Source organism: Lasioglossum baleicum, chromosome 4 (assembly GCF_051020765.1).
Source record: "Lasioglossum baleicum chromosome 4, iyLasBale1, whole genome shotgun sequence".
NCBI classification, from domain to species: domain Eukaryota; kingdom Metazoa; phylum Arthropoda; class Insecta; order Hymenoptera; family Halictidae; genus Lasioglossum; species Lasioglossum baleicum.
In genome coordinates this window covers 20,699,059-20,724,228 of record NC_134932.1, presented here as the reverse complement: position 1 = coordinate 20,724,228, position 25,170 = coordinate 20,699,059, and the positions used below count along the sequence as shown (strand labels likewise).

The following is a 25,170-nucleotide window of genomic DNA, read 5'->3' as shown; positions in this document are numbered from 1 at the left end:
TATCGCTACCATTTAATAATTGCCACGATTGAAAGCTGTCTTAGTAAAAAACTCTATCACAAATTGTGGCTTTAAAATATTGCTCTTATCTGTAATCGTATGTAATACTATCTTAAATTATTTTACACATAATTATACTTTCACAGCTGACATTTTCTTTTTTTTTGTTTTTTTCAAACAGTTTGTTTGAAGCATTCATAATAATTATACATCGTTAACCTCTTGCGCTCTTATCAGTGTTTATCAAGAAGAACATATATATATACATACGTATCGTATTTCTCACATTTCTTCAATAATTCTTTTATAAATACTACCTAGATTGAAATCGGCTTTGGTTTATTTTAAATGTCGCCTACGTTAAAGGCAATCACTATTTACTGTTCTTTTCGCGCGTGTATGTCTTACACGTAATCTATACATATGAATTTAATATAATCGTATTTATGTACCAATATTTAAAAAATTTCGAAACAACGTTAAATAAAAGATTGAACGAAATTTACAGTATGCCATCCGAGTGCAAAAGGTTAAGTATCTAAATTATTCAATCAAAAATGCTCGTTGCATCTTTTACTCCATTTACATACCATAAAAACATGTAACAGGAGACTACTCTATTTACATTCATTCATGGTTTCTCCTTAAATCTTCTTAAATCTCCTTAAACAATACACATAATTTCAATACAGTCTGACGACAAAACATCAATCAGTGAATTCATTTTTGGTAAATTTTAAAAGTTAAAATTTATTGAACATTTTGATCATCGTAATTAGATTTATTAATTTTTATAATTTATTTTTAAATAATTTTTTTAATTTTTAAGTTATATTCACGTATGATCCAATTCCTCGCTTTTCAAACATACATATAGAATTCTATCCATAAAGTACGAGTTTTACACTGGACATTGTATGTATCACATTAACTTTAACGTTAGTAAAATACGATTTGCCGTTTCGATTTTTCTTCGCTTCATTTGCACATCACTTGTGTGCTTCATATAGCTATAAAACATTAATTTTTCGAACAGAAATTCTCGTCTTCCTTTATATAAAACATATGATACGATTGAAAGAAAAAAAGTATGCATCTAATGCAACTAATATATTCGAAATCTTCGATTCAATTTTCCATTTTAGAATACTGCAAAAAAATGTGAACGTATGGTGCACTAGTGTTTTCAATGTATGATACAAAGGAAATATTTGACAGTTCGTCGTACGACATAAATACATCGGTATTTGTACTTTCTATTTTAATTTCTAATTTCAAATTAAGATTGAAGTTACACCTCCATTATTGCTTGACGGATAAACACTGAACTTCTAATCCAGCACCTAAAAAAATAATATAATAAAAATTCTAATATGTCCCTTTCCAATTTCTAGTCTTGCAGTACTTATACTGCCAACCGTAGACTCACTTTAAGGCCTCGATATTGCCACTTAACGTCTCTTGTTCCCATGGCGTCGACCGAACTTACGATTTTTTCTGTAAATGTAAGGGAAATACTTATTGTCGTATTATTAAATAAAATATAAAAAATTATATTCTATAACGATACAATAATATCTATAAGTAAAAAATCAATTAAATTAATTGTTGAAATATACCTAATTTTACTCGGTGAAGGAACTGGAGCGTGTTCGGCGATAACAGGTAATACAGAAGTGAATTTATCAGTTGGACGTAAAAGGCGCGCCGTACGAGAGGATAATCTCCATATCAGTCTTTGTTTATGAGGAGTTTGCTCTTGAGCATTGTATTTGCTCAATATAGCACCTACAGCCTCATGCGTAGAGAAAAAACTTGTGTCTGAAATCTATAAGTAGACAGAGTGAATAAACGTTACGGCGTGCACGATTTCATTAGAAAAATCTAATGTGAACATTAACGTTTCAACGTTACCTTACATATTTTTTGAAGTTCTACTGCAAATTCCAAAAGTCTAAGTATCTGATGTTTCGGTATTACAGTCGTATTGATCGTAGAGGAACTAGGTATAGCGGTTGTGGATTTGGTAGTATCTGTATTAGTATCCAGCCGATTAACTGCACTATCTAAGTACGTGCAAAGTAAAACAAGTGCCACCTCCGATGGCCTTAGACTTGCACAGTTACCATCGCAAGCAACCATCTCTAGCCTGAGAAGAAGCTCGGATTCCTGAAACAGTATACATAATAAGTTCCCATTGTCTTCGTTTTAGCATCAATTATTACAAGACAGCGGGTTTTATGAATTTATAACAAAAATGAGTGGGTGTCATTTAAAACAGTAAAAATATTAGAAGGATTTAAAAGTACTGTTACATTATTTTCCAACTATTATATACACTATACACTAATGAAAATAAAGTTTTATATCACTCCAGTTTGTTGCAATTCAGATAGAAAATTTATATTTTGCATAAAGATCTGCTGTCAAATTATTACATACACAATTGATCAAACATATATCTTACCGTAACTATACTATTGTACATCTCTCCCAAACCAAACTGTAATGCAACTGCATGGAACATAGCGTGAAACAATCGAAGAAAAATCAAGGGTGTAACGGGTTGTGTACCGGGTGCCCACTCTAGTTTGTTCCTTATCACTTCCGACATACGTTTCAGATCACCACCCGTGCATTTGCACTGGGAAATAGAGACTAAGTGATCAGCATCCAAGGACTGTGCTAATTGAACAGCAGCTATGTGAAAAGCAGACACACTGATACAAGCCATATGCTTCGGCCTTGCTTTCATTTTTGTTAAGAAGCGGTCCATCAAGTTGATGGCAATAAAAAACACATCCGATGGTAAGTCGTACCATACTTTCAAACACCTCAGTACATGGGCTGAACCATCACGAGCTCCGATCGTGATTTCGTCATTCTGAAAAATGGAACATGTGCATTTACTGCGAACGAACAAAATGTATAAATGAATCTGTTAACCTTCCGTCGGGCGCAATATCTGGACCGCCGAGTTTGGGCGCAATGTGCTTGACGGGTCCACATTCAAAGACATGATAAACACCTAATTAAGTTCATTTATACAACTGCTGTTAGAGAAATAGTGCACTTGGTGAGGTCTATACTCGTAGGGCTGCCTTTTTGGGCCCTCCCCAAAGGTGGAGGTGACTGTTTTCGAGGTACCTAAGAGGTACCTAAATGATCGTGCTGTGCCTCTCAGATCGGTTGCGCCCGATGGAAGGTTAATGTGACTTGTATGCTCTTACTTGCGATATAGTGGGTAACTGAAGGTTAGGTTGATATTTTACTTCAAGAACCAAAGCTTCTTGTAGTTGTTCGAGTAGCGGGTGGATTGCATCCGGTACAGGCAAGCCCGATGTGTCCATTCCTGCGATGTGTGACCAACAGCTAACTACAGCAACAATGAAGTAATAATATTACACAGAAGATGTGTAGTATGGCTGATGATGCAGGTGTCACACAACAAGAATGGCGCAGCTGGCTAGCCTTGTATCTGTAACAATAAAATAATAATCAATGTATAAAACATTGTTTACATCATCATTTAAAATTCTATTATTCCATTAATTGTAACTTTCTTGAGAAACATTTTAAAGAGAGAGTAGATTATTTAAGCTACAAACATTTTAAACATACAAATAATATTGAAAAAACATTTTCAACGATTCGTTCTTCATGTTTTTGTCTTTTTAATGGTCCGCGTGTTCGTGTTTAAATTCAAGCGCCGTCGTCAAACTGGTCGACTGATAGTTCCGATTTTCGATGAACATACGAGAAAACGGGTACATTCGAAATAACTTCGAGAACTTTCGGTCTATCACATTTTGCATTCGCATTGTAATCGGAAAATATACAACTTTGTAAATAGTAACAGACTCTCATTCTTTTTAATTCATACAACTAAAAAAAGTTGGGAAAAACAAGATCGCGTAAGTACTTACTCGATTCGAACTTAAAATACGATTTCCGATACTCTTTAACATTCGCGAGTTATTTGGTTGGGTATTTCGTCAGCTCTGTTACTCATCGTAGGATGTACTCCGAATATAAAGTTTGAGCAGAAATATATTTCACGAATATAGAACTTGTTTTAATAAGGTTTTGAAGGCATTAAGAAAATGACCAAAATAATTAAAAACGAAAAACCGAAAATTTTATAGAGAAAGAGATGTACATCTGACGGAAGAATAGCTCGAACTTTAAAAAAATTACTAAATGATATTTCGAATTTTCTAATGAAACTGAAGAATTATATATAATTATATATAATTGCGCAATGATAATACGAATTAAATAAAATGAGAAAAGGGGGATCGTGTCAAATTAAAAAGTCAACCTTAAATTATACCGAAATACCGACCTACACCGCCAAGGAAAGGAGCTATACAAAGCCATTGAAAGGCTGATGCAACGAACTGTCAAAATCAAGGATCGGTAACAAGATTAACGCTCCGGTTAACTTTAAGCGCCTGTACAAGTTTATAACACAGTGAAATCGTATTGTCGAATATGTACGATACACTTTCATTTAATTCAATTAAACTTTGTACTTCAGAGTTGACCATTTTTTATAAACTACCGAATACATGATTTTAAATGATTATCACGTGAAAAATTACATCAGGATTATATTACTCATAATATAAGAAATGGAAAAGGCGGGATCGAGTAAACACAAAGAACATTTTTATTTCGAGGATTAATGACCGACGGATTATTGTTAACAGGATCTGTTTGCAATACATACTATCGGTGATGTATAATATCCTGTTTAAATACGTACTATTTATGTGAAGAAATACGGTCGTACGAGATCAGTGAAATACGAAAAAAACTATATACACTTCTTTTTTTTTGTTTACGTAAGAGCAAAACAGTTCCCATGAGGAACAAAAGTACGCTCATTGAGCGCGTACTCGACTCGACTGTAGCCGTAGCTGTAGCCTGTAGCGTAAGCGTAGCTCGCATCTGCTCTGCAAATCGTCACTCGTCACGGATGAACAATACCCGAACGGTCACGACGACAAACGAATTTTAACGAACTTTACCAAGAAATGTTCTATGCATGTTACCATATCATATACATATATACATACAGGGTTTATTATTTTTCATCACTTGCAGCCATCCGACAAAAACAAGTTTAATAGAACAAGAGTTGCAGGGTATCGAGTGCACAATAGATATCAGTAAAAAAATTTCGAAAACAGTTTGTTTTCATGGCGAAATCGAGGTCACCTTGGGTACAACAAATAGAACCACATATTTTTTCTTTTTTCCATATATAGAGGACATCGGGACGAAATCAAATTCAAAACACAATTACATGATATTTTTACTAACATATTACTCGATTTATAGTAGTGGAAATGTGAAATATGTATTTAGCTTTTCGTCGTATTCGACTTTAAGACAGTGTAAACATTATTTGATAGCGAAGAGGTTACGAAACGCTAAATATTTCACATTTCCACTACTGTAAATCGCGTAATATGTGTTTTGAATTTGTCTCGATGTCCTTTAAATATGGGAAAAAGAGACAATATATAGCCCTATTTGCTATACCCAAGGTGACCTCGATTTTGCCATGAAAACAAACTGTTTTCGAAATTTTTGTAATGATATCTATTGTGCACACCATACCCTGCATCTCTCGTTCTAAACTTTTTTTGTGGGATGGCTGCAAGTGGGTGAAAAATCATGTTTCGCCTTACAGGCAACACCCTGTATATGTATGTACATATATAATATGCAAATATATATATTTTTACCTACATTAACGAAAAATATTTTTCGATAACATACACGCGTTACCTAAGTAATAGTTTATTTATATGTTATCGCGTTATTCTTTTCTACGGATACGCTTCTATAAAAAGTCTAAACTTCAAAACTCATTGTACGATTACAAGTGATTTGAAAAACTAGCATTTTAATACATAAATAAATCAAATGTGTATATATATGTATATTACATTTAATAGATTATACAGTTTCTTGACTTCGAGTGCCGAATGAACTTTGGAACAAACTTAATGTTGTTTGTTTTCGTCAATGTTTCGTGTTGTTTTCGTCTGAGTCATTAATGATAAGTCATCGTCCACCAAGCGAACATATAATATGTACCTCAATCAAAAATCTGTCAGAGTATACTATACACTATACATATCCCTTTTGTATATATTTAGCTGTTATTTGCAGAAAAAAATAATACAATGTTTACAATATTTATTTCTTTATTGTAGAACTTGATACAAAGAATGCCCGACAAATGTTAAATGCAACATAATAAACAAGTGAATGTAACGAAAGCGATTAGTCTGATCGAAACGGTTTTACATAAAAGAATTTTCGAATGTAGAACAACTGAAAATGTAACTATTAAATACATGGTTCACTCTACCGTTCAGTTCGGATCTTACCACCATTTTGTCTTAGCTGGGCACTCGATGTATTTAGCAACAATATATGTGATATAAAAACTGGAAGATTTTGAAAAATAACTTACCCGGATGCGTCCGAAACGCTTTCACGTTAATGGATCACCCAATCTTGGCTTTTTTTATCGTATTCGTCGGTACAGAGAGGAAACAGACCCGCAGACGAACTACTGGGTTTGACAGTTGTTCTAACAATAAGAAATGGCGGAACTACGTAAGTACGTTCAGCTGATCATTACGCGTCAACGCACGCTCATGCGTAATAAAAATAGTTCCCTCGCAAATGTAAACATTTATCTTTTTCGGAAGATTTCAACTTAGCGTCGTTGTAAATAATTGCTATCTTTGCGAAAATGTTATTTCTGTAAAGTATACGAAATGAAGTATTATCATTTCTTTCAAATTAACATTATAGTTAGAGGCTGATTTGATAACCTTAGGATTTAATGGACGAAATAAATCGATATCGATACGCGTGTTATAGTATTTCAATTTTATTCGGAATCGAACGTAAATACATATACAATTATTCTTCTATAGACACATAAATATAATATTTTTATTATTTGTCAATTTGATCAATATCGAATTAGTCGAAGTAACGTTTGATATGAATTCAAAATTGAATGTTACTTTCTCAAGCTAAAAACGGTTAAACGGGTTACTCATTTTTCTAAATAAATTATATAAAATATTTATTAGGAGTTGTTACTGTTTTGAAACATTATTTTTATATTTTGTTTTACATAAAATTAATTTAAATTACATTACAATAAATATCATATTTTCTATCTGGAACAATTTTCTAATGAAATATGTTTTTTGTTTTATCTATTCTTGTCGATAGTTGAGTTTTCATTTGATTTTACTTTTTCTGTTTGTTCTTTTTCTAGTGTCTTTACAGCAGCTTCTAAAGTGAACAAATGCTCATCATATACATTCGGCGCTATTATTCGCATCGCAGACGCTAATTTATATAAATATTCTTTGTTAGTTCCGCTAGGACCACTAGACACAAGTATTTGTTTAGCTATTGTAGGAATAGCTTCTACACCTGCATAATTTGGATTATCTTCTCCACCTATATAAATTGTAATATGAAACGATGTGTCTTCGCTTAGCGGTATTAATTTTGTACTTTCAAGGTTGCCCTGACAAGCATTATTTCCTAACGAATGAATTCCAATGTGTTCTGTCAAAAACGATGGATAAAAGAGAACGCTTTTCCTTTCGTAGCCACCTTTTTCCCTGTAATCCAAGTGTTTTACAACTGTATTTATGTCTTGAGATGATATTTTATAAGCAACACCCCATACTTCGTCGTTTACATTATTAGAAGTTATTAATGTGACAACTCGGCCAGGCTGAAAAGAAATCAAAGTTCTATTAAAACAACAGGTAGATACTACAAGGGTTTAAATTATTGACAAACGATAATACAATACAGAATAAAAACATAAAAAATTTAAAAGATGAAAGAGATAGAAAAATTATTATTGAATACATACTTTATTAGGTGTTCCTCTATGATCTGTACTTTTTTGGTAAAATCTCCTAATGTATCCTTTAATGTGTCCGACTACAGTCTTTTCATAAGGAAAATCTGCTTTCCATATAAGCGAACCATAACCAAAAACCCACATTATAACTTATCTCGTGGAACAGTAATCAATTTAATGACTCATTTCACTTTGTACCAGACACGTTGCTTATAGATAAATTGGAATCATTAGATGACGCATTGTACATACTATCCCTAAAATTGGTTTATGTTAAAATGACGTCACACTGTTTATCAACAGTTTTTGAGGACAATACGATTCATACGAAACATATAGTATACCTGTTTTTTACATGACAAAATTTTCTACAAATATTTCGGTTGCATCAGTTTTTAATGAACTTGTAATTTTTCAAGCACCTAAAATAGCCATATCTAAACTGGTGCTCGTTCGAATCAGTTTCAGTTTCGGCAAATCGAATTGCGAAACTATCAAAAGTTGTCTGCTAGTAAAGCCACGCCACCAAAGAATTGGAGTCTAATGGGGGGGGGGGGGCAATCTATGTATTTTGTCAGCGAAGCACAGTATTCCTTGCAATTCCTTGCCTTATCGGACAACCATAGCTGGCCATAGGTGCATATAAAAAAAATCGAAAAGAATTTCTTATCATTTTAGTGTCGTTTTCTATCTTACCGGATTTACGTTTAATAAAAATGTAAATCTAACCCAGAACCATCGACGAAATACTATTCACATACTCGGACCGTGATCTACGTATAATATGTATATAGTAAATAAAAATAACAGTGAAGAAATCTACGCAAAAACACGAGACAAATGATGCATGATTTTTCATCTATCTATTACGATTACGATAGATATACATACTGAGATTCTTGGATGAATAGAGGGATGAATAACTTAGAGAACTGTAATCCAAGTCCAATTTCTTGGCCGCGAGGCTGAAAGAAATAAATAAATACTACTACTTTACTACATACTGAGATTCTTTCATAATTGACATACAAACAAACCTTATAAATAAACAAATATATTTACAGTATTATACATGGAAATGTAATCGAGTGAAACCATATTATGACCGGATAACAGTGTAAGGTAGATTTAGTAACCATATTTTTCGTTAAGACACGTCTTTCCATCTCCTTCTTGTCCTTGCGGAGGAGTCCACATAGAATAATTGTCAGCATAAATATCTTGATCGCAAGATACTACTTTTCGACGTTTTTTCTCTTTACTAGACTTATTTACACTGATTGTGGGAATAATAGTATTGGTATCGGCTGTAGTGGTAATAGTTGTAGTATCAGTATTATCAGTATTGGTAGTAGTAGCAGCTACAGCAGCAGCATCAGCATAAGTAGTCGAAGACTGTCGTGGTCCACTGACTTTTTCGTCTACGTAAAGAGATGAATTCGAAAGCGACTCGTTCTCATTTTCATTTGTCTCTTCGGTGTCCGATTCTTCCTCAGATTCTGGTTTCAAATCATCTTCGGCTTGCGTACGCGATACTAATCCCATACGGTTTCCGTTTGATCGACGATTATCTGGTTTTTCCTGTTTAAGATGTGTTGAATGTTATTAGTAAGATTGTAAATAAAGAAGTCCAGAGAAACAAATAATGTTTTTTACCTTTCTACGCTGAAGCACGGAACGTTGGATTTTACTTGCTTTCGATATGTCTTGTATAGTATTCATAATTGTTTTATCACGGTTAACTGCTAGATCTGTTGTTACAGCTTGTTGAACAAGTGGCGGTAAATTTGCGGGTCGCGTCAAATTTAATAATTTAATTAAACTCGCCTCTTCTTTACGAAGAGTTTGTAGTTCTAGCTTCATCTTGGCAATATCATTTTTTGACAAAGCAGACGAACTTAGATTCAACATAAATGCATCCAACGCGTCCTCTTCCGGTGTTTCTTTCTTCGTGTTACTTTCATGTTGCCAACTATGAATAGTATCTGTCAGATGCGAAATCCGTTTTAGAATTTTTCCATGCTTTTCAAGCTGAAAGAATAATAAAAGATTTATGTATATAATATATCTGTTGTAAGAAATGTATAACTAATTTCAGAATCATCAAACATACCAAGGAATTATATGTCTCCACTTTTTCTTCTAATTTGCCAGCCATGCGCATTCTTTGTTCACGTTTTCTTTCTATCGATCCTGTTCTATCTAAGAAATTGTCCTCGTCCGAATCATAGTAATCTTCGGCTTCCCAATTTCTTGTTTTCCGTTTTCTAGCTTCTACAAAATGATGCGAGAAATATTAAAAAGAAAAACAAATTAGAATTTGCACCAAAAGATTATCAATTTTGTTCTTACCATGATGCGATTGCCTCAGTAGTCCATACTTGTCTAAGACTTTACAAGCTTCCAAAGCACACTGTACTACCGCTTCCTTCTTTTTGCCCTTGACAAGAGCTTCTGCTTTTAAGGCGTGACCAACAACATCTTCCAGAGGTAGACTGCAATTTATGTAATGAAGTATATCAAAAACGCGAATATGTTTTACAGTCACAATATTTGAAGAATAAGTTAATTAGCATCAACGTGAACACTTACTCTACCCAACATAAAAATTGACCGGGTCCTCTCTCCTCTGTTTTATATTGTAAATCGTATCCTTCTCTCTCAAACCAACCTCTCAAGGTCTTTTTAGGATCCTCCAAAACTAAATCCTCGTCCCCGATGCAAGCATAAGGATTCTCTTGTAAATCTGTTTCTTCGTTTGCATCCTCTCCCATTCCCCAATCAATACCGTCGCTCTCTTTATTTTCATTAGATGTTTCAACATCTTGATGAACACGTTTCTCTAATTTTCGTATTTGCTGAAATATTTTTGTTTGTTATACTCGTTTATACAAGTGAATCGGATAATTATATTAAACAAAGAATAAAACATTTAAAATACCTTCAATTCTGATATAGTATACAGAGATTCCTCTTCTTGATCATCCAATGGAGCTTGTAATATGAATTTTCTTTGGCTACATCCAAATCTGAGCATATGACCACCTTGCACCCTTACATAAATGTTAGGTTTTATACGATTTCCATTCCAAAATGTACCATGAGTGCTTCCTAAGTCATATACATAAAGACCTTTAGAATATTCGCCATCTTCTTTCGCTCTATACTGTAAAACAGCATGATGCCTAGAAATCGTTGGATGAGCCAACGATATGTGACACGACGGCAATCGTCCAATAACAAAGAAACTTTGCTCCACAAGCGAAATTGTCTCTATAATCACACCAGACTTTAATACCTCCACTTTGTAATCTTTTTCTGGTTTCCCACTCCAAGGTGGTTCCACATAAGGAAACTGCACATCTTTAGGATGTTCTTGAGATTTCTCAACTTTAACCAAGTTTTCTGTGTTTTCATCCGAAGAAACCGTGCATATTTTCAAATGTTTACCTTCTGGTCGAGAACGTTCAGAACCAATTACGATATTCGGTTTTTTAAAAACTATATCGATGCTGGCGGCATTTTTTAACAAATCGCTTTTACAATTTTCTATCGAATCACAGTCTTTTTCATCGTCTATTTCCCTTGTTTTCTCATTGTTCGAATAATTCTCCATTGGAATCTTACTTTTCTTTACCTCACATGATGATTCTTCGACACTTGTTTTTATATCCATAATTATTCTTACCAGAGAGTAAATATTTATATCCTCTCTGTCCTTACCGAGCTGTCAGGAAAGCGTTAGTTGAAAGTAACTTCCAAGTAAAGTTTACTTACAATTAATAAATAACGTTGCATACTCGTATATGTATGTATTATTATGTATTACCACCGTCGGTGGTATTACTGTTTATCACGTATATTTGCGTATCTGCGTATATCAGAGAGGATACCGACACCGACGATACCGATAATGGATAAACTGCGATAAACACCGTATGCCGTATGTCACCGACGAGACTGTTAAAGACAAAGACTGCCAGCCTTATGGGAGTTGGCGAGCCCGAATATTTCGGTGTTTCTTACGCCCTCTAGGATATATTCTGACCATTTCTGACTCCATCCAGAGAAACAGAAGGCCAACGACGGCATTTTGTCGGTGAAGAAGACCACTGAGGAGATTCTCGTCGCGATGTATCGGTGAGAATGCGAATTATCACGAAACTATATCGATTATTATTAAATGTTACATTCTCCGCCATATTTCAGACGATGTTTTGGCATTATTGTGGCACTATTTCGAATTTTTATCGATGTGGTATATCAGATCACTGTAACTTTCACGTTATCCCCGCGCCCGTTGCGCCCGGTTACCGGGCTCGCTGAATAGCACAGGGGCTGGCAGTCTTTAATAGCACAGTTCTAGTTCACAGTTCAGTGCTAACAGTTCTCCTATTAGAGTAAAACTACCCTGCCGCAGTGATGCCAGAGCTGTGGTACTGTGGTACTAAACCATACCCCCACCATAGCCTACTATTGCCCCTCCGTTGTTTTCCAACGCGCCCGCGCGCTACACTCACCAACTCACCAGCGTACCTTTACGGATACAGTAGAGTGATACGCTGGTGAGTGTAGCGCGCGGGCGCGTTGGAACACGACGGAGGGGCAATAGTAGGCTATGGTGGGGGTATGGTTTAGTACCACAGTACCACAGCTCTGGCATCACTGATCACTGCCCTGCGGGTGCCTGCCAGTGCCTGCGGGCCACCGACGAGATCTCGTCGGTGGTGTCAGTTGTGGCACCGAGGTGGTTGTGGTCAGGTCTATTCCTATTTCCTATATCTCGTCTGTGGTATCACATGGAAGAGATCGCTGTATTATCGACGTCATTCTAAATTCACACGCTGGCCTTTTAGTTGCAACATCTCGCCACTGTGGACACAGTGGTGTTCAAAGATTTGGTGGTGTTCACATGCAATGCAATGGCTCTGATGTAAAAGGGTTGAGGTTCAGGTGACGTGTACCTTATTTTCCAGTTTTTCGGTGGTCGGTTTGCGGAATGAATACGTTTAAACGCGATAAAAAGGAGGAGGAAGATGGTAATTATGAGTAAATATACTTTCTTTCTCGTATCAACATAAGCCATAATTTTTAAGCGAAACTAAACGAGTCGCTTGCATTCTCGTGTTAGTTCGTATCAAACAGGTTGAAACAATTTTTCCATATAAGTTAAAAAATTCTACATTTAATTGATGACATGTACACATGCCGATTTGTGCAAGTGACATGTAAATATTCGGCTTGATTATGACATCTCTAATGTGATTTCTTTTCTTATTAGGTGGGGGGAATCCTTTCCAAAATTTGGAAAAGACCACCGTGCTCCAGGAAGCACGTACCTTCAATAATACACCAGTTAATCCAATAAAATGTGCGCACATCCTGACAAAAATATTATACTTGTTAAATCAAGGAGAACAATTGGGAACATTGGAGGCGACAGAGGCGTTCTTCGCCATGACCAAATTATTTCAGTCCAAGGATGTCGTGTTAAGACGTTTGGTGTATTTAGGTATCAAAGAACTGAGTTCTTTGGCAGAGGATGTGATTATAGTAACCTCCAGTCTAACAAAAGATATGACTGGAAAAGAAGATTTATATAGAGCTGCAGCTATAAGAGCATTATGTACCATTACCGATGCTGGAATGTTAGCAGCTATCGAACGTTATATGAAACAAGCTATAGTAGATCGTTCTCCTGCAGTTTCTAGCGCCGCTTTGGTCTCTTCGTTACACTTGACCAATATATCTGGGGATGTTGCGCGCAGATGGGCGAATGAAGCTCAGGAAGCATTATACTCGAACAATGTAATGGTTCAGTATCATGCTCTGGGTGTTTTGTATCAAGCTCGAAAATCTGACAAACACGCTGTAATTAAGTTAGTTGCAAAACTTATGAAAACCTTTCCGAAGAGTCCCTATGCTGCTTGTATGTTGATTCGAATGGCATGTAAATTGCTGGACGAAGTTGACGGTAGTGAAGAATTGATAGCATTTATTGAGTATTGCCTGCGTCAAAAATCGGAAATGGTGGTGTACGAAGCAGCGCACGCATTGGTGAATCTTGGCAGAAGCGGCGCTAGGGAAATAGGCCCTGCCATTAGCGTTCTTCAATTATTCTGCGGATCAGCTAAGCCGGCTTTGAGATTTGCCGCAGTTAGGACATTGAATAAAGTTGCTATGACCCATCCAGCGGCAGTCACCGCTTGCAACTTGGATTTAGAAAATTTGATTACAGATTCAAACAGGTCGATCGCTACGCTGGCAATCACTACTCTTCTAAAGACTGGTGCGGAAAGCTCCGTAGATCGATTAATGAAACAAATTGCAACATTTGTGTCCGAAATCTCGGATGAATTTAAGGTTGTTGTTGTTCAAGCCATAAGGTAATAGTCAACGAATACATCCTCTTCCGGTTGACGACGTTCTATTCTTAATTCGATTTCTTTAATTTGTATCCAGGGCTTTGTGTCAAAAGTTTCCTCGCAAGCACGTAGTTCTGATGAATTTTCTATCCGCTATGCTAAGAGACGAAGGAGGCCTCGAATACAAGGCAGCGATCGCGGACACAATAATTGCTGTTATGGAAGGGAACGCCGAAGCAAAGGAAGCAGGCCTGGCACATCTCTGTGAATTCATCGAAGACTGCGAACATATTTCCCTCGCCGTTCGCATTTTGCATTTACTCGGGCAAGAAGGGCCAACTTCCAAACAGCCATCCAGATACATCCGTTTCATTTATAATCGCGTGATCCTGGAAAGTGCTAGCGTTCGAGCAGCTGCAGTTACTGCGTTGGCACGTTTCGCTGCCGCGTGTCCTCCGTTGTTGCCTAACGTGTTAGTTTTATTATCACGTTGTCAGTTGGACTCTGATGACGAGGTCCGCGATCGTGCAGCTTATTATTGCGCTATACTCCAACAGCAAAGCGATCCAACTATTCTTCCCTTGGTACAACCACCCCTTTTGTCTGTGCCTAGTTTAGAGAGAGCCTTAAAAAATTACATTCACACACCTATGGACGAACCGTTCGATATTTCTCTGGTAATCTCATAAGTATTTCGTTTATACAAGTTGTACGTTAAAAATGATTATGAATGATCACTAGCTGTAGCTAATCAAATCTGAAAATTGTTTGTTCGCAGATTCCTCCAGCACAAACAGCGGAAGAACCACCGCAAATAGAAGACCATACAATCGTGAAACAACAAGTAATTCGTATGACGAGAGAAGAATGCGCCATGAATCGGATGCTACAGATACCACAGTTGGCTATGGAGATTCGCAATTCGATACTAGTCAGCACCTCGCTTCCCTTCGATCTAACAGAATCGGAGACAGAATACAACGTGAAGTGTATCAAGCATACGTTCTCGGATATTCTTGTTTTAGAATTCAGCTGTATGAACACGATTTATAATCAGACTCTGGAGGATGTAACGGTAGTTCTTGATCTATACGAAGGGTAATTACATTCCGATATACTTTACTTCAAATACAAACTATTCCATTTTCAACAAAATCATATAATATCATAATTTTAGTTACTCGGTCGTTTGCGAAGTTCCGTGTCCAGTTTTAGAATATTACCAACCAGGAGAAACTTACACAGTATTAAAATATCCAGAGGATGTTCACGCTAGCGTTACCACCATTCCCGCAACTCTGCGGTTCACGGTTTGCGACCGCGATCCTGACACAGGTCCTGAACCAGAATACAAAGACGAATATATGGTATGTCGTTCATTTTCTTTTTCTTGTTATGGAAATATAAAAGAAACAGCGAAGAATATTCGAGTATATTTGCATTTGTTATCTAGTTGGACATCGTGGAAATGACTCTCGCTGATCAAGTTCGAGGGCTTGGAAATAGAGGTATAGATTTCAATGCTGCATGGGCTGCAGCCACTGCAAAGGGATACACCATGTTGGAGGAGACGTTCGCTTTAGGCCCATCTGTATCGAGCTTACAAGGAGCCATTCAAATTCTTACAGAATTTTTAGGACTAGAGGATGTAGACCGAACAAATCGAGTTCAGGCAGGTGCTACCGCGCATAATCTGTTATTAGGCGGCTATTTCAGAGGCGAAAAAGAAATTCTTGCTCGCGCGAGATTAGCATTATCCGGCGCTCAAGTGACAATGCAACTGACAGTTCTATGTTCAGATCCGGATGTTGCAGAATTAATCATTTCTTCTGTAGGATAATTCGATAATTCAAGTAAAGTATTTTATACTTTAGGGTCAGCATGGAAATTGATGATCAGTGTGTCACTACTATTTCCAGATTTTTAGGATTACATACAATGTCTCCCACTAATATTCGGACACTCTTCAAAACACCGCAACTTTTCAAATATTGGACTATGCGATTTGAACTTTTTTGGAAAGCTAGAGCAATTAGTTTACTACAGGATGTAAAAAGAAATTTTTTCAAAAATTGCATTTGACCAGAATTGTAGAGGAAATACTAAATGTTGCATTTTACAACTTTTTTATGCGGGTCTATATTGAAATTTTGAAAAATATGTTTTGTAGATCTGTGTGGGTTATATGCATTGTGAAAGTTTCATCGAAATCGGTTGACGCGGGGAAAAATGACAGTCATTGAAAGATGTAAGTATTCTTAGATTTACTGCTGTTATAGGCAGAAAATCGTGAAAATCTGCCATTTTTACCATCTTTAAACGCTTGTAGCTCATTGCAATGTCGACCGATTTTGATGAAATTTTCAGGATATGTTTAATTGAAACAGATCTACAAAATGTATTTTTTAAATTTTCAATATAGGCCCACATAAAAAAGTTGTAAAATGGATGTTTTAGTATTTTCTCTACAATTCCGACCAATTCCAATTTTCGACAAAATTTCTTTTCACATCCTGTAGTGAACTAAGTGCTCCAGCTTCCGAAAAAAGTTTGAATCGTATATTAGAGCGTCCGAATATTAATGGGAGTCACTGTATAAAAGTAACGTTGTTTTAATGAGAAAAACAGACCTGTTGCTTGCAGTTTCTATTTCTATATGTAATACTTTCTACACCGTGTAATTATAAAGTTATACTTTAAATAAGACCGTTAAGATCTTTATTATTTTATTACTTATACATGCATATATACATACGCATCCATAGAGAAATTTCTCCGTATACATATACCCTATGCACCACATTAAGACGAATGTATTTCATCATGTAACTTTACTTTATTACGTGGTATGCAATAAAACTTTACACGTTTTCGTCTGTAAAGGAAGAATATTTTTGAAGCAATGCTTTGTATTTGTATTTTGTATATACCTTTATTGTGTAATTAACATACACATTAAGCTATCATAAAGTTTCACAAACTATCTTCTCGTATTCTAAATGTAACACGCAATACTAACGATATTCCATATACATAGAGTGGATTCTTTATAATGTACGTATGGTATTAGTGAATCGCTTCGTGGTCGCTAGTGAACTGGTGATAAGAAAAGTTATTGCGCTTGGACGTTTGCGATATCATATTTATGTTTCGGTATAGTTGATGGAATCCTTAACGCATTGCTCATCGCTTTTGAAACATTTCCACAAATTATTCTAACATAAATAACCTAAGTAATAGTTAAAATTGACAACTGATGGCTCGCACAAGGAAAAAAATTCTGTTGAACGATTCATTATATTATCCAATGTTTCAACGATCAATTCAAATAATTACAATTAACCAAAAGCTCATTGTATTACTTACAACAAATCGACAAATTGTAGTCGTACGTGCTCGGATACAGAGATTCGTCGAATCTGTCTGTTTTCTCGTTTAATAAACGATGAGTAATACACTGAAGCGAAAAATTCATTACAACAAGACTTGTGCACAGCAAGAAATGCACCGAAGTAGCTATACACAATTTTGTATATACTACTCGCACATAAATTATATTCTAGTCGTAATGTACGATATAGAGCGTAGGGAGTTCAGAACGGTATACAAGTAAAAATGGTCGTGGTTCGAGAGGCATTACAAAAATGCGTTTGGTGTATATCAATTACATCATATACATTTATAAGAAAGCTTTCGATTTACAACTTACGATAAGTTCGAAATAATAGTAACCGAAATTATGGATCTCTTTTTTTTTGCTGGGTACAACATATAGTTGAGATACGTCTCGACAACGCGTTGCGAACCTTAAGCCGTATGGTCCAGATCAATATGCATCGAGAAATAGATTGTTTGGCTGTATCATTTCTCGCTTATACAGGGTGAACCACGAATCGTGACCAGTAGATATGTTATTATCTGTTATTATTATTAGCAGTCCGATCGAAAATGTTTTTATCAGGTATAGCATAGTTTCAAGAAAGCTTTCATTTTTTTGACAACTCCTTTTTTCCATGATTTTTCAAGGTCACCTTCAATTTTTTGCAATTACATCTATAACTTCTTTTACGCCTATTTCATATAGGATTTCAAGGCGAATTCGGTAATTATCATAACATAAAGAAATTGCATTTGCAATTTGCAAAAGGAAAATTGCTAATAACAGAATAATCTCTACTGGTTACGAATTGTGATTCACCCTGTATTTATAAGAGACGAAGCCGTTATCAGGACGAGAGGAAACTCTATTTAAAATCGTGGATCGCGTCAAGAATTATAATAGTTCACTGCTTTCAGTCCAATGTTGCAATCTATTATTTTGCTGACACGATCGATAATATTTCTCTATTGTACGGATGAAGAGGATTTAATTGGGTGAGCGGATGATTGTTTTACACTAACTAGTTGGCGGTGGTGGTGGCGGTGGCTGCGCCAATAGCGTGGGCAAGGTATTGAGATCGATGCCAGGCGGAGCAGGTGTTTGTTGTTGCGGAGGAGGTGGTACAGGTGCCGCCGGTGGCCATCCTCCCATTTGCTGCGGCTGCCATCCTGGGAATCCTGGCGGTGGAGCTGTTCCAGGCGGTGGTGGACGCATCGGTCCTTGTTGACCCTGTTGCCATGGCGGAATACCCATTCCAGGAGGTGGGATCTGTGTTGGTGGCATTTGTCCAGGCGGCGGTGGCTGATTATTCCCAGCCATCCAAGGCATCAACGGCGGGATATTTGGTTGAGACGTGGAGCCCGGCGGTGGCGGAGGCGGTTGCATCACACCGGGTGGCGGTGGCATGCTAACTGGTGGTTGCCATTGCATGTTCATGCCGTTCATGTTGTTTACTTCGCCTTGACTCCATGGTGGGGGAGCCATACCTGGCGGTGGCATCATTGGTCCACCTTGCATCATTTGCGGAGGTGGATGAGCCGGTGCCGCCATTAGAGCACGAGGAGCTTGTTGTCTGAAACGAGAAACATTAGAAAATTATAGAAACACTACTAACACGGGGCAAAGGTCGGCAATCTGCCAAGAATAGGAGTGGAAATGAATCCGAGACTAAACAGTACAGGAGAAACGCGGAGAGTGGGGCCCCGTACTGTTCTCAACCCGGGTCATATGCGGCGAGAAAGGAAAGGGCTCAGGAAAGTCCCGGGGGAGGAGGTTTAATGGGTAGTGGTATTCAGATGTGGAAAAAATTCTTCGTGGACGTTTAGACGTGCTTGGTAAATCAAAAATATCAAATGAAAAGTTGGAAAGCTTCTCTATCGTCTGCGACGCGAGTAGCGACGTCCATCCTTTCATTCGATAATGAAGGCTCGCGCCTGAGCTGGCTCGAGAACTACGGCCGTCACGGGGAACGAGACGCGCAGCCGGGAAAAGGAAGCGTAGCCTCCGAAAATCGGCCGAAGTGTGCAGCTCCTTGCCGACCTCTGCTCTAGATGAATACAATTTACCTGTCGAAGAGACCAGGATAATTAGGATTCGGATTTGGTTGTCGTTGTTGCCCGCTTTTCGATCTATCGGGCGGTGGACCCTCGCCCAATTCTGCCATAAGAGACATATATTCCTCGTCGATTTTTGCTTTGTCGCCACCAGGTCCCATTCCTCCCATTCCTACGGCAGCTGGTCCACCCTGACCTGGTCTTTTGGACCGACAGTCGCGAGCAATATGACCTGCTCCTCCACAGCTCGAGCACACTATGTTGTTTGTCACATTTGGCTTGTCTGGACACTGTAGCAACCGAAATAAAAATAAGATACACACGTCTTTTCCAGATACTGGTCAAGAAAATATGAAGGAACTAGACAGTATACTAACCAGCCATGATTTGTGATCCGATGCGCCACAATTCGTACAACGTGGTCCGTCATTTTCACGCAACGTTCCATTCAATAAAGCCAACTCTCTAAGCTGGTTGCGTCGTAAATCATTTTGTCCTTCTGGCACTTCCACGCCTTGTCGTATAATTTCATGAATCTAGTTAAGAAAAGAAACCAATGAAAAAGCGGTGATTTACAAAATGCGGTGATTAGTACACTGAAACGAGAATACGACGTACTCTTTCAACGGCTTTCTTAACAGCATCCAGATTGTTGGCTGTAATATACGCGTGTAGAGGTTCATCCTCACCAGGCAAAGGTTGTCCATCTTTCCTTCCGACTTTTCCCTCTTTCACCGAGCCCTTACCACGAATGATGATCTTTGCTCCAGTTTCCTTCTCCATTGCTGCGTTGTAATAAATAATACATAGCAACGTGCATGGCATGGTATCCGTATAAGTATTAAATAATGTATTCACGGTATTTAGTATTTACTTACATTTTAACGTATTTCCACGTGGACCAATAAGCAAACCAACAAAGTTAATATCTGGATGTTCCTCTTGGGGAATCATTACTTTGTCATGTACTCGTATTATCGGAGGCCTAGATGTAACATATAACAAGATCATCGATGTTATCATGGAAAAAAATTTCTTCGTCGATACTTTACTTGCGTGTAGGTTTGTCTTACTTATAATCTGGCGGAGGTTTGAACTCGGGATTAATTTTGAGAATCTTCTGAATAAGATTGTGACGTTCTTCTTCCAATTTACGTCTAGTACGATATTCTCTTGTATTCAACCGTTTACCATCGCTACTGTATATGGGTTCGGGAGATGGTGATCTGTAAAACAAAAAGATAAAAAAATCCATTAGGATACAAAATCTGAATCAAGATGGTACTAGCGTACAAGCAACCTGATCCTACTATGACTGTGTGATTAAGTGAGGAAAGAACTGCTGATTATTAACAGAAACTTGGAAATTGGGACAATGCTTTGATTGACTCTTTTGTTTTGTTTTTGCAATGTTATTAGGCTTTAATCGTCTCTTCGATATGTATATACATATGTATATATATGTATATTGTATATATATATTGTATATATATATGTATATATATACATACTGTCTCTTATAAATAAGATACATTGTGACCATGTTGGAAAAAGAATACTCTTTGCGACGCAACGTCTAAAACAATTATTATCCTCTGTATATCGAGTAAATGAAATAAAAATTGAGAATTCAAAATAAATAATGTATTCTGCATCTTTTATATGTATATGCAACAGTATGTGATAATTTTGAATTTCGGAGAAAGCAAAAGAGCAAGTTCATTAAAGATGTATTCTCAAAGTTTAATAATTGTGCGTTTGCCAGTTCAGAATCTCTACTTGAATAACGTTAAAGAAAAATGGAAATATTTTGTTGCATCAAGTGTTGCTTTCCAACAACAGTGCCAAGGTATCAAAACAAAGAATAAAAAATGATATATTGTTAATTGTAGGATTGCTATCATATGTCTAATCAGTAGGCAACCACTGGAAGACTGCGCGTTTGTGCACGGCAGATATCGGTATGATGTCGGCTGCTAAGATAGATCCTGTGATTATTAGGAAACAATTTTTGTTGGGTTAGTTAATAATAGCTTGTATATCTTACTATGATGTATAATACTAATGAAACACAATAATATAAAATAATGGTTCCAGCTAAAATCAGAAAAGTTAAACCTATTGGAGTAAATTAATTTATTAGAGAAATTAATAAGTGTATTTATTTAAGGTCGAACCTGAAAGTAACGTAAGAGATTGATCTTTATAATAGTATTATGCCTATAATAGCAATTATATATTGTTTGAACAATTTCATTATTTTCCTGAAATCTGCTCATTAAACTTGTAATTAAGAAGAGAAAAAGTCTATCGTAATTCCTTAACGATAACGATATATTCCTGTGGCCATTAGCAAAATAAATAACAAGATTTAGAAAGTACCGTGCAAATCACGGAAGCCTAATTAGAAGGAGTGTCTATCAAGGCATCCTATGCGCAAGTTTCCATTATTTTATTGAAATGAGAGATACGCTTAAATACGTTTACGAAATCGTCGAATAGAGCCTACTAAGTTTCAATTACTATGAATTCGAATAACATGTATAGGACTGCATAGGAACACCTTTGAATTTCCCTACATGTGCAACAGTAGAACTATTTAAGAGATATATGGACTAGAATACCCACTGCATGTTAAACACTGCTACTACATCATTTTCTACATACATGTGCATACACATATGTGTATATATGTGCATGCCTGTGTATATATACATACATATAAACATATATATGTGCGTATATATTATAGTAGATTTGTAAATTTATATATAATGTAGTTTTTCAATTGAGATATAACTTGACATAAATGTAATACGAAAGATATTTGCTCTTGTAGCAGTGTCTAAAAAAATGAATTAGTAAAAGAAATTGATTAGGGCAAACCAATATTATCAAAATTCATCTTCTGTGCTGCGTGGTGGCTTAAATCAAGCCCAATCTTTTCAAACAGACATCGGTATCCCACACTAATCGTATTGGAGCCAAATCATAAGGCCCCAGTATTTATGGGCTGTTGAATGGTCAGTAGATAGGTATTGTAGATATGTAACGGTCATTTTTGGTATGTAAGTTTCTTTCAAACCTTTCCTCAGGATTAAGTGGAATTCCAAGGTCTCCAGTGCGTAGCTTCCTGCTGATTTCCTCGATCTGCAGCTGAACTGTAAACCAACGGGTTAGAGGGGGCGGAAACCCCAACAGTTAGATATTGCCGATTTGCCATAGCCATATACATTCTATAATGTAAGCATGTGTCAAAAGTGTAGAGCATTTTCTTATATCTAAAGATTTTCCATGAGGTAAAATGTTCCAATCAAATATATACATTTGTTCCTTTTATTTCGCTTTCTCGATAAGGTACAAAAATATATTTTTCTCAAGCTTTTGTGCTAGCTATTGTGTATACAGTTATATATATATCGCATTCGAAAACAGATGCTAGAATCTGCTGAATTAATGTATATTACAAATTTTTGTTGTACTCTTCTTGTTCAGCAAAACTGGCAATCCCTATTGCCGTACATTATTTATTCAAATTATCTCAAAAACACAAGAAAATCAATTACCTCTGGCAACTAAATACTTTGGCAATACATACATACATACTTACATCTCTTTTATAGTACTATAAATTTGGTTTTTAGAAACTTATATGCAGATGCAAGATTCTTATATCGTTTCCTGCTTGTATATGCATATATATTTATGTATATGTACATATATATACACATATTCTTGTATATATGTATATATACATATGTATATATTGTATATATATTCATATACATATATATGTGTGTGTATACATATATTCGTACAAAGAACATAATTAAATGAAAACAACAACTAGAAAAAGAAAGAAAATAAACTTACAGAGATAAGCCTTCTCCTGTTCAGGAGTCAGGTTTGTTGGGAGAACTGTAGGCATGCCTGGTATAAAAGTTTTGTCATGTTCACTACCGCCCCATCTAGTTTTCCTCCTCTTCCTACGTTCCTCTTTCGACTCTTTTTCCTGCTTACCATCACCTAAAATATTTTTAAGTTGCTTATTCATAATCCTGTTATACAATATAAAATATATTCTGCATTATATTTAGATCCGATTTATTACAAGATTTCAGAATAAAGTGTATCGTACTATACATGTCGCTCGTTGTATACAATTTACATGCAACAGTCTCAATAGCAGGTGGGAAGTTTGTTTAACCCTTGTGTAGCCAACCAGGTACCCAATTACTGCATTTCTTTCAACAATTTCTTAATGTTCCCCTAAAAATATTACAAAATTTCTCTGAATGTCTATTCTAATTCAAATATGTTAAAAATTTACAAAAGGTATTAAATAATCTATACATTTTGGTTGGCTACATAAGGGTTAAAGTTAACGATGTCGGAAAAGGCCGCCAAGTTTCTATCGATTGTACACGCGAGTCACTCCAATAAACAGGAAAAGACCGCGTAGTTTACTCTATCGAAGTTATGTCGGGAATTTTTCAAGAAATTCGAATTTCATGAATTTAAGGCGACTTTCTTTTTGTACACTTGATATATATCGTATCCAATCAATCTTGTAGAGATCTGTGTATACGCGAAGACAAGCGCAACAAACAGCAAGCAGCGCGCAGTGGACACGTCGCACAACGAAAAACCATATGATAGATCGGCCGAACTGTTATACTGTATTACTGTATGTGAAACGAACTGGCACGGTGCATACTTTCCGCTTCGCGTTTCCTGACATTGTTCGTCGTCGAATTTGGAGAATTGCCGCTTAGCTGGGTACCGTTTGCAATTGCGGCGCTCACCGCGGCGGCTGCAGCGGCTGCAGCGGCAGCCGCGTTCGCAGTTGCAGCATTTTGCTGCGCGTTTTGCAAGTAACTCGGGTTCAACAGCGACGTGAAATTCCGTGACTGGTTCATGCCGGTAGGAACGATCGTGCCAGCCACGTAATAATATGTTCACGAGTATTTACACGTTCACTAGAACACCACCGTTTCGTCAGCCCGCGATCAGAAACAGAAATATTCACATTCACACCACTAAGAAAAATGGCGAAGCTCCACTGACGAAAGGTACACCTTTCGCCTCTTTCATGGGCATACCGGAGAACCGGAGGCGGATGCAGACTCTTCGCCTGATATCCATGTAGTAGAGAACATTCTCGCTAGCTGGCGCTTTGATGAGTTTCAGAACATTCATAATTATATAGACTCTGGATCTTTATGCAAAATAAAAAGTTTGTGCATCAATTGCAAGACACGGAAGCTAAATATAAACTTATATTTTTCACTCATAATTTTAATTTAATGAGGCCATGGGCTCGAGCCCCCTGCAGGTGACATTCGCGCTATTTTGTGCACAGGTGCCCGGCTGAATCGGCCTGTCTGGGTCTCGACGCAGCTCCAAGCGTTGTGTTTGCCCGTAAACTGTAGGTCAGGGGCTCTGCTA

The 25,170-nt window shown here is 36.7% G+C and overlaps 5 protein-coding genes across 10 annotated transcripts; 1 reads left to right on the top strand and 4 right to left on the bottom strand.

Annotated features, from left to right (window-relative positions):
• Nucleotides 1-1,246: 1,246 nt before the first annotated feature.
• Nucleotides 1,247-6,654, bottom strand: Cycg (cyclin G). The gene is made up of 7 exons (XM_076421835.1): nucleotides 6,494-6,654; nucleotides 3,231-3,478; nucleotides 2,468-2,884; nucleotides 1,915-2,169; nucleotides 1,620-1,828; nucleotides 1,430-1,497; nucleotides 1,247-1,343 (listed from the first exon to the last, which is right to left on the bottom strand). The coding sequence occupies exons 2-6, from the start codon at nucleotides 3,348-3,350 to the stop codon at nucleotides 1,452-1,454; spliced, it is 1,047 nt and encodes a 348-aa protein (XP_076277950.1). The 5' UTR covers nucleotides 3,351-3,478; nucleotides 6,494-6,654; the 3' UTR covers nucleotides 1,247-1,343; nucleotides 1,430-1,451.
• A 254-nt stretch (nucleotides 6,655-6,908) lies between these two features.
• On the bottom strand, nucleotides 6,909-8,425 carry LOC143207925 (putative glutathione-specific gamma-glutamylcyclotransferase 2). The gene is made up of 3 exons (XM_076421849.1): nucleotides 8,269-8,425; nucleotides 7,934-8,181; nucleotides 6,909-7,789 (listed from the first exon to the last, which is right to left on the bottom strand). Exons 2-3 carry the CDS (start codon nucleotides 8,066-8,068, stop codon nucleotides 7,253-7,255), a joined length of 672 nt encoding a protein of 223 aa, XP_076277964.1. The 5' UTR covers nucleotides 8,069-8,181; nucleotides 8,269-8,425; the 3' UTR covers nucleotides 6,909-7,252.
• Nucleotides 8,426-8,754: 329 nt separating this feature from the next.
• Nucleotides 8,755-11,887, bottom strand: LOC143207906 (kanadaptin). Of its 2 annotated transcripts, none has more exons than XR_013008783.1 (7): nucleotides 10,866-11,887; nucleotides 10,517-10,782; nucleotides 10,277-10,419; nucleotides 10,038-10,198; nucleotides 9,581-9,955; nucleotides 8,987-9,505; nucleotides 8,755-8,889 (listed from the first exon to the last, which is right to left on the bottom strand). XR_013008783.1 is itself a non-coding variant. In XM_076421805.1 (7 exons), exons 2-7 carry the CDS (start codon nucleotides 11,598-11,600, stop codon nucleotides 9,053-9,055), a joined length of 2,133 nt encoding a protein of 710 aa, XP_076277920.1. In that variant the 5' UTR covers nucleotides 11,601-11,651; nucleotides 11,725-11,887; the 3' UTR covers nucleotides 8,963-9,052. The 2 variants fall into 2 exon arrangements, 1 of the variants encoding a protein (XP_076277920.1); XM_076421805.1 differs by lacking the exon at nucleotides 8,755-8,889 and having other exon boundaries at nucleotides 8,963-9,505; nucleotides 10,866-11,651; nucleotides 11,725-11,887.
• Nucleotides 11,888-11,988: 101 nt separating this feature from the next.
• Gammacop (coat protein (coatomer) gamma) lies at nucleotides 11,989-18,718 on the top strand. 3 transcript variants are annotated; one of them, XM_076421803.1, is made up of 7 exons: nucleotides 11,989-12,064; nucleotides 12,901-12,963; nucleotides 13,206-14,310; nucleotides 14,387-14,966; nucleotides 15,068-15,387; nucleotides 15,467-15,656; nucleotides 15,743-18,718. In XM_076421803.1, exons 2-7 carry the CDS (start codon nucleotides 12,924-12,926, stop codon nucleotides 16,127-16,129), a joined length of 2,622 nt encoding a protein of 873 aa, XP_076277918.1. In that variant the 5' UTR covers nucleotides 11,989-12,064; nucleotides 12,901-12,923; the 3' UTR covers nucleotides 16,130-18,718. The 3 variants fall into 3 exon arrangements, with proteins under 3 accessions (XP_076277918.1, XP_076277917.1, XP_076277919.1); XM_076421802.1 differs by having other exon boundaries at nucleotides 11,991-12,064; nucleotides 12,781-12,963; XM_076421804.1 differs by lacking the exon at nucleotides 11,989-12,064 and having other exon boundaries at nucleotides 12,688-12,973.
• Nucleotides 18,686-24,855, bottom strand: Sf1 (splicing factor 1). Of its 3 annotated transcripts, none has more exons than XM_076421812.1 (9): nucleotides 24,425-24,855; nucleotides 23,596-23,748; nucleotides 22,808-22,883; nucleotides 20,796-20,948; nucleotides 20,601-20,707; nucleotides 20,341-20,507; nucleotides 20,100-20,258; nucleotides 19,735-20,012; nucleotides 18,686-19,241 (listed from the first exon to the last, which is right to left on the bottom strand). In XM_076421812.1, the coding sequence occupies exons 1-9, from the start codon at nucleotides 24,639-24,641 to the stop codon at nucleotides 18,686-18,688; spliced, it is 1,866 nt and encodes a 621-aa protein (XP_076277927.1). In that variant the 5' UTR covers nucleotides 24,642-24,855. The 3 variants fall into 3 exon arrangements, with proteins under 3 accessions (XP_076277927.1, XP_076277928.1, XP_076277929.1); XM_076421813.1 differs by having other exon boundaries at nucleotides 24,440-24,854; XM_076421814.1 differs by lacking the exon at nucleotides 24,425-24,855 and adding an exon at nucleotides 23,861-24,371.
• Between the last annotated feature and the right edge of the window lie 315 nt (nucleotides 24,856-25,170).